The following is an 8,112-nucleotide window of genomic DNA, read 5'->3' as shown; positions in this document are numbered from 1 at the left end:
TCACCACCGCCGCGTCGTAGATGAAGGCGTCCAGCCGCCTGGGGGGGGGGGGGGGGAGGGGGAGAGAGGGAGGGAGAGAGAGGGAGGGGGAGAGAGAGAGGGAGAGAGAGAGAGAGGGAGGGGGAGAGAGACAGGGAGGGTGGGAGGGAGAGAGGGAGGGGGAGAGAGAGAGGGTGGGAGGGAGAGAGACAGGGAGGGGGAGACAGGAGGGGTGTGGGGGAGAGAGAGAGGGAGGGGAGAGAGAGGGAGGGGGGGGGAGGGAGGGAGAGAGACAGGGAGGGGGAGGGAGAGGGGGGAGGGGGAGGGAGGGGGAGAGAGAGAGATAGGGAGGGAGAGAGATGGGGAGGGGGAGAGAGAGGGAGGGGGAGGGAGACAGGGAGGGGGAGGGAGAGGGAGGGGGAGAGAGAGACAGGGAGGGGGAGGGAGAGGGAGGGGGAGAGAGACAGGGAGGGGGAGAGAGACAAGGAGGGGGAGGGAGAGACAGGGAGGGGGAGAGAGACAGGGAGGGGAGGGAGAGAGAGGGAGGGGGAGAGAGACAGGGAGGGAGAGAGAGACACAGGGAGAGGGAGGGAGAGAGAGGGAGGGGGAGGGAGACAGGGAGGGGGAGAGAGAGAGACAGGGAGGGGGAGAGAGAGACAGGGAGGGGGAGAGAGACAGGGAGAGAGAGAGACAGGGAGGGGGAGAGAGGCAGGGAGGGGGAGGGAGAGGGAGGGAGAGAGAGACAGGGAGGGAGAGAGAGGCAGGGAGGGGGAGAGAGAGAGGGAGAGAGAGAGACAGGGAGGGGAGAGAGAGAGAGGGAGGGGGAGTGAGAGGGAGGGGGAGGGAGACAGGGAGGGGGAGAGAGACAGGGAGAGGGAGGGAGAGAGAGGGAGGGGGAGGGAGACAGGGAGGGGGAGAGAGAGACAGGGAGGGGGAGAGAGACAGGGAGGGGGGAGAGAGATATAGGGAGGGGGAGAGAGAGAGGGAGGGGGGAGAGACAGGGAGGGGGGAGAGAGAGAGGGAGGGGGAGAGAGGGAGGGGGAGAGAGAGGGAGGGGGGAGAGACAGGGAGGGGGAGAGACAGGGAGGGGGAGAGAGACAGGGAGGGGGGAGAGAGAGACAGGGAGGGGGAGAGACAGGGAGGGGGAGAGAGAGACAGGGAGGGGGAGAGAGAGACAGGGAGGGGGAGAGAGAGACAGGGAGGGGGAGAGAGACAGGGAGAGAGAGAGACAGGGAGGGGGAGAGAGGCAGGGAGGGGGGGGGAGAGGGGGGAGGGAGAGAGAGACAGGGAGGGAGAGAGAGGCAGGGAGGGGGAGAGAGAGAGGGAGAGAGAGAGACAGGGAGGGGGAGAGAGAGAGAGGGAGGGGGAGTGAGAGGGAGGGGGAGGGAGACAGGGAGGGGGAGAGAGACAGGGAGGGGGAGAGAGACAGGGAGGGGGAGAGAGAGATAGGGAGGGGGAGAGAGAGAGGGAGGGGGGAGAGACATGGAGGGGGGAGAGAGAGAGGGAGGGGGAGAGAGGGAGGGGGAGAGAGAGGGAGGGGGGAGAGACAGGGAGGGGGAGAGACAGGGAGGGGGAGGGGGGAGAGAGACAGGGAGGGGGAGAGAGAGACAGGGAGGGGGAGAGAGAGGGAGGGGGAGAGAGAGACAGGGAGGGGGAGAGAGACAGGGAGGGGGAGAGAGAGACAGGGAGGTGGGGAGAGAGACAGGGAGGGAGAGAGAGACAGGGAGGGGGAGAGAGAGACAGGGAGGGGGAGAGACATGGAGGGGGAGAGAGAGACAGGGAGGGGGAGAGACATGGAGGGGGAGAGAGAGACAGGGAGAGAGAGGGAGGGAGAGGGGGAAGAGAGACAGGGAGGGTGTGAGGGCGAAAAAACGTAGTTAGCTAAAATTACACTCACTGCATAGGGTTAGAGTAAAGCTCCCTCTACACCATCCCCCACTCCCAGGGACAGGGGGTTAGATACAGGGTAAAGCTCCCTCTACACCGTCCCCCCACTCCCAGGGACAGGGGGATAGATACAGAGTAAAGCTCCCTCTACACCGTCCCCCACTCCCAGGGACAGGGGTTAGATACAGAGTAAAGCTCCCTCTACACCATCCCACACTCCCAGGGACAGGGGGTTAGATACAGAGTCAAGCTCCCTCTACACCGTCCACCACTCCCAGGGACAGGGGGTTAGATACAGAGTAAAGCTCCCTCTACACCATCCCACACTCCCAGGGACAGGGGGTTAGATACAGAGTAAAGCTCCCTCTACACCGTCCCCCACTCCCAGGGACAGGGGGAGGGTTAGAGACAGAGTGGGGCTCCCTCTGTGTCCCACCTTATCCCAGGGACAGGAGGAGGGTTAGAGACAGAGTGGGGCTCCCTCTGTGTCCCACCCTATCCCAGGGACAGGGGGAGGGTTAGAGACAGTGTGGGGCTCCCTCTGTGTCCCACCCTATCCCAGGGACAGGGGGAGGGTTAGAGACAGAGTGGGGCTCCCTCTGTGTCCCACCTTATCCCAGGGACAGGAGGAGGGTTAGAGACAGAGTGGGGCTCCCTCTGTGTCCCACCCTATCCCAGGGACAGGGGGAGGGTTAGAGACAAAGTGGGGCTCCCTCTGTGTCCCACCTTATCCCAGGGACAGGGGGAGGGTTAGAGACAGTGTGGGGCTCCCTCTGTGTCCCACCCTATCCCAGGGACAGGGGGAGGGTTAGAGACAGTGTGGGGCTCCCTCTGTGTCCCACCTTATCCCAGGGACAGGGGGAGGGGTTAGAGACAGTGTGGGGCTCCCTCTGTGTCCCACCCTATCCCAGGGACAGGGGGAGGGTTAGAGACAGTGTGGGGCTCCCTCTGTGTCCCACCTTATCCCAGGGACAGGAGGAGGGTTAGAGACAGAGTGGGGCTCCCTCTGTGTCCCACCCTATCCCAGGGACAGGGGGAGGGTTAGAGACAAAGTGGGGCTCCCTCTGTGTCCCACCTTATCCCAGGGACAGGAGGAGGGTTAGAGACAGAGTGGGGCTCCCTCTGTGTCCCACCTTATCCCAGGGACAGGAGGAGGGTTAGAGACAGAGTGGGGCTCCCTCTGTGTCCCACCTTATCCCAGGGACAGGAGGAGGGTTAGAGACAGAGTGGGGCTCCCTCTGTGTCCCACCCTATCCCAGGGACAGGGGGAGGGTTAGAGACAGTGTGGGGCTCCCTCTGTGTCCCACCTTATCCCAGGGACAGGGGGAGGGTTAGAGACAGAGTGGGGCTCCCTCTGTGTCCCACCCTATCCCAGGGACAGGGGGAGGGTTAGAGACAGTGTGGGGCTCCCTCTGTGTCCCACCTTATCCCAGGGACAGGGGGAGGGTTAGAGACAGTGTGGGGCTCCCTCTGTGTCCCACCCTATCCCAGGGACAGGGGGAGGGTTAGAGACAGAGTGGGGCTCCCTCTGTGTCCCACCCTATCCCAGGGACAGGAGGAGGGTTAGAGACAGAGTGGGGCTCCCTCTGTGTCCCACCTTATCCCAGGGACAGGGGGAGGGTTAGAGACAGAGTGGGGCTCCTTCTGTGCCCCACCCAGGGGGAGAAGGCAGGGTATGAGACAGAGTGGGGCAGGGTGAGGGTAGGGGGCTCGCACACCCTGTTTTGAGGTTGTTCAGTGCGTCCTCCACCGATTTCTGGTTGTACTTCGACATGTAACTGTGCATCTCGGGGTAATTACTCCGGATGTTCCTCTCCGTGCTCCCGTTCGGCACGGTCCCGAACCGCAGGGGAGGGTACTGCTCCTGGGGTTTCTGGAACTGTGGGTGGGAGGGACGGGGGGGAGAGGGAGGGGGGAGAGAGGGAGGTAGGGAGAGGGGTGGAGAGAAGGAGAGAGGGAGAGGGGTGGAGAGAAGGAGAGAGAGAGAGGGAGAGGGTGGAGAGAGGGGGGAGAGAGGGTGAGAGAGGGCGAGTGGGAGGGGGAGAGGGAGAGAGGGAGAGGTGTGGAGAGAAGGAGAGTGAGGGAGAGGGGGGAAGAGAGAGAGAGAAAAACCAATAAATGACAGAAGAGATGACGTATGTATCCGAACCACGTATAGGGGATTGAGTTGAGGATACAGTTGGTGTTGAGTTGAGGGTTGAGTTGGAGGTTGAGTTGGGGGATTGAGTTGGGAGTTGAGTTGGGAGTTGAGTTGGGGGTTGAGTTGGGGGATTGAGTTGGTGTTGGGTTGGGGGTTGAATTGGGGGTTGAGTTGGGGATTGAGTTGGAGGTTGAGTTGGGGATTGAGTTGGGGATTGAGTTGGGGGTTGAGTTGGGGATTGATTTGGGGATTGAGTTGGGGATTGAGTTGGGGATTGAGGTGGGGATTGAGTTGGGGTTGAGTTGGCTTTGTCTTGGGGGAATTCAGTTGGGAATTGTGTTGGTGTTGAGTTGGGGAATTGAGTTGGTGTTGGGTTGGTGTTGAGTTGGGGACTGAGTTGGTTTTGAGTTGGGAGATTAAGTTGGCGTTGCATTGGAGTTGAGTTGGGGGTTGAGTTGGCGATTGAACTGGAGTTTGAGTTGGGGGTTGAGCTGGGGATTGGGTTCGGGATTGAGTTGGTGTTGGGTTGGGGTATTGAGTTGGCGTATGAGATGGTGTTGAGTTTGGGGATTGAGTTGGTGCATTGAGTTGGCGTTGTGTTGGTGTTGAGTTAAGGGATAGAGTTGGCTTTGAGTTGAGGGATTGAGTTGGTGTTGAGTTGGGGGATTGAGTTGGCGTTGATTTGGGGATAAAGTTGGTGTTGAGTTGGTGCTCAGTTGGGGGATTGAGTTGGTGTTGCGTTGGGGGATCGAGTTGGTGCTGAGTTGGGGAATTGAGTTGGTGTTAAGTTGGGAGATTGAGTTGGTGCTGAGTTGGGGGATTGAGTTGGTGTTGAGTTGGGGGATTGAGTTGGTGTTAAGTTGGGAGATTGAGTTGGTGCTGAGTTGGGGGATTGAGTTGGTGTTAAGTTGGGAGATTGAGTTGGTGCTGAGTTGGGGGATTGAGTTGGTGCTGAGTTGGGGAATTGAGTTGGTGTTAAGTTGGGAGATTGAGTTGGTGCTGAGTTGGGGGATTGAGTTGGTGCTGAGTTGGGGGATTGAGTTGTCCTTGAGTTGGGAGATTGAGTTGGGGGATTGAGTTGGTGTTGAGTTGGGGGATTGAGTTGGTGCTGAGTTGGGGAATTGAGTTGGTGTTAAGTTGGGGGATTGAGTTGGTGTTGAGTTGGGAGATTGAGTTGGTGTTGAGTTGGGGGATTGAGTTGGTGCTGAGTTGGGGGATTGAGTTGGTGTTAAGTTGGGAGATTGAGTTGGTGCTGAGTTGGGGGATTGAGTTGGTGCTGAGTTGGGGAATTGAGTTGGTGTTAAGTTGGGAGATTGAGTTGGTGCTGAGTTGGGGGATTGAGTTGGTGTTAAGTTGGGAGATTGAGTTGGTGCTGAGTTGGGGGATTGAGTTGTCCTTGAGTTGGGAGATTGAGTTGGGGGATTGAGTTGGTGTTGAGTTGGGGGATTGAGTTGGTGCTGAGTTGGGGAATTGAGTTGGTGTTAAGTTGGGGGATTGAGTTGGTGTTGAGTTGGGAGATTGAGTTGGTGTTGAGTTGGGGGATTGAGTTGGTGCTGAGTTGGGGGATTGAGTTGGTGTTGAGTTGGGGGATTGAGTTGGTGCTGAGTTGGGGGATTGAGTTGGGGTTGAGTTGGGGGATTGAGATGGTGTTGAGTTGAGGAATTGAGTTGGTGTTGAGTTGTGGGATTGAGTTGGTGCTGATTTGGGGGATTGAGTTGGTGTTGAGTTGGGGGATTGAGTTGGTACTGAGTTGGGGAATTGAGTTGGTGTTGAGTTGGGATTGAGTTGGTGTTGAGTTGGAGGATTGAGCTGGTGTTGAGTTGGGGGATTGAGTTGGTGCTCAGTTGGGGAATTGTGTTGGGATTGAGTTGGGGGATTGAGTTGGTGCTGAGTTGGGGGTTTCAGTTGGTGCTGAGTTGGGGGATTGAGTTGGCGTTGCGTTTGGAGATTGAGTTGGGGGATTGAGTTGGTGTTGAGTTGGGGGATTGAGTTGGTGTTGAGTTGGGGGCTTGAGTTGGTGCTGAGTTGGGGGATTGAGTTGGTGTTGAGTTGTGGGATTGAGTTGGTGCTGATTTGGGGGATTGAGTTGGTGTTGAGTTGGGGGATTGAGCTGGTGTTGAGTTGGGTGATTGAGTTGGTGCTCAGTTGGAGAATTGATTTGGTGTTGAGTTGGGGAATTGTGTTGGGATTGAGTTGGGGGATTGAGTTGGTGTTGAGTTGGGGGATTGAGTTGGTGCTGAGTTGGGGAATTGAGTTGGTGCTGAGTTGGCGGATTGAGTTGGTGTTGAGTTGGGATTGAGTTGGGGTTGAGTTGGAGGATTGAGCTGGTGTTGAGTTGGGGGCTTGAGTTGGTGCTGAGTTGGGGAATTGAGTTGGTGTTGAGTTGGGGGATTGAGATTGTGGTTGTGTTGTGGGATTGAGTTGGTGTTGAGTTGGGGGATTGAGTTGGCGCTGAGTTTGGGATTGAGTTGAGGTTGAGTTGGGGTTTGAGTTGGTGCTTAATTGGGGAATTGAGTTGGCGTTGAGTTGGGGAATTGAGTTGGTGCTAATTTCGGGATTGAGTTGTGGTTTAGTTGGGGAATTGAGTTGTCGTTGACTTGGGGGTTTGAGATTGGGGTTGATTTGGGGGATTGAGTTGGCATTGAGTTGGGGATTGAGTTGGTGCTGAGTTGGGGGATTGAGTTGGCTTTGAGTTGGAGGATTGAGTTGGCGTTGAGTTGGGTATTAAGTTGGGAGACTGAGGTTAGGGTTGAGTTGGGGGATTGAGTTGGGGAATTTAGTTGGGATTGAGATTGGGGTAGAGTTGGTGGATTGAGTTGGCATTGTGTTGGGAGATTGAGTTGGCGTTTTTTTTTTGATTAGATTAGATTAGATTACTTACAGTGTGGAAACAGGCCCTTCGGCCCAACAAGTCCACACCGACCCGCTGGAGCGCAACCCACCCATACATATACCCCTTACCTAACACTACGGGCAATTTAGCATGGCCAATTCACCTGACCCGCACATCTTTGGACTGTGGGAGGAAACCGGAGCACCCGGAGGAAACCCACGCAGTCCACACAGTCAGTCGCCTGAGGCGGGAATTGAACCCAGGTCCCTGGCGCTGTGAGGCAGCAGTGCTAACCACTGTGCCACCGTGCTGCGTTGTGTAGGGGAATTGAGTTGGTATTGAGTTGAGGAATTGAGTTGGGATTGAGATTGGGGTTGAGTTGGGGATTGAGTTGGGGTTGAGTTCGGGGACTGAGTTGGTGCTGAGTTGGGGAAATGAGTTGGTGCTGAGTTGGGGGATTGAATTGGTGTTGAGTTGGGGGATTGAGATGGTATTGAGTTGGGGAATTGAGGTGGGGGATTGGGTTTGTGTTGAGTTGGGTAATTGAGTTGGTGCTGAGTTGTGGGATTGAGTTGGTGCTGAGTTGGGGGATTGAGTTGGGGTTGAGTTGGGGAATTGTGTTGGCGTTCAGTTGGAGGATTGAGTTGGTGTTGAATTGGGGGATTGAGTTGGTGCTGAGTTGGGGGATTGCGTTGGTGTTGAGTTGGGGGATTGAGATTGTGGTTGCGTTGTGGGATTGAGTTGGTGTTGCATTGGGGGATTGAGTTGGTGCTGAGTTGGGGGATTGTGTTGGTGTTGAGTTGGGGGATTGAGATTGTGGTTGCGTTGTGGGATTGAATTGGTGTTGAGTTGGGGGATTGAGTTGGTGCTGAGTTGGGGAATTGAGTTGGTGCTGAGTTGGTGGATTGAGTTGGGGGATTGAGTTGGGGATTGAGTTGGAATTTGAGTTGGTGGTTGAGTTTGGGATTGAGTTGGGGAATTGAGTTGGGGGATTGAGTTGGTGTTGAGTTGGGGGATTGAGTTGGCATTGCGTTGGGAGATTGAGTTGGTGCTGAGTTGGGGGATTGAGTTGATGCTGAGTTGGGGGATTGAGTTGGTGATGAGTTGGGGGATTCAGTCGGTGTTGAGTTGGGGAATTGAGTTGGTGTTCAGTTGGGATTGAGTTGGTGTTGAGTTGGGTGATTGAGTTAGTGTTGAGTTGGGGGATTGAGTTGGGGTTGAGTTGGGGGATTGAGTTGGTACTGAGTTGGGGAATTGAGTTGGTGCTGAGTTG

General features: G+C 56.4%; 1 protein-coding gene across 1 annotated transcript in view; it reads right to left on the bottom strand.

The window, feature by feature from the left end:
• Positions 1 to 8,112, bottom strand: part of LOC132812463 (glutamate receptor ionotropic, NMDA 2D-like) — a gene marked incomplete at its 3' end in the record, with an annotated part of 66,334 nt that overhangs the window by 4,022 nt on the left and 54,200 nt on the right. Inside the window, exons 5-6 of the mRNA XM_060822943.1 lie at positions 3,585 to 3,745; positions 1 to 38 (exon numbers count right to left, since the gene is read on the bottom strand). The exon at positions 1 to 38 is cut by the window's left edge and continues 150 nt beyond it. Coding sequence (XP_060678926.1) covers positions 1 to 38; positions 3,585 to 3,745 — 199 coding nt within the window. The remainder of the gene's footprint in view (positions 39 to 3,584; positions 3,746 to 8,112) is intronic.

This window comes from Hemiscyllium ocellatum, unplaced genomic scaffold (assembly GCF_020745735.1).
Source record: "Hemiscyllium ocellatum isolate sHemOce1 unplaced genomic scaffold, sHemOce1.pat.X.cur. scaffold_2724_pat_ctg1, whole genome shotgun sequence".
In the NCBI taxonomy this organism is placed as follows: domain Eukaryota; kingdom Metazoa; phylum Chordata; class Chondrichthyes; order Orectolobiformes; family Hemiscylliidae; genus Hemiscyllium; species Hemiscyllium ocellatum.
The sequence above is the reverse complement of the archived record's forward strand: the minus strand, read 5'-3'. Positions and strand labels throughout refer to the sequence as shown.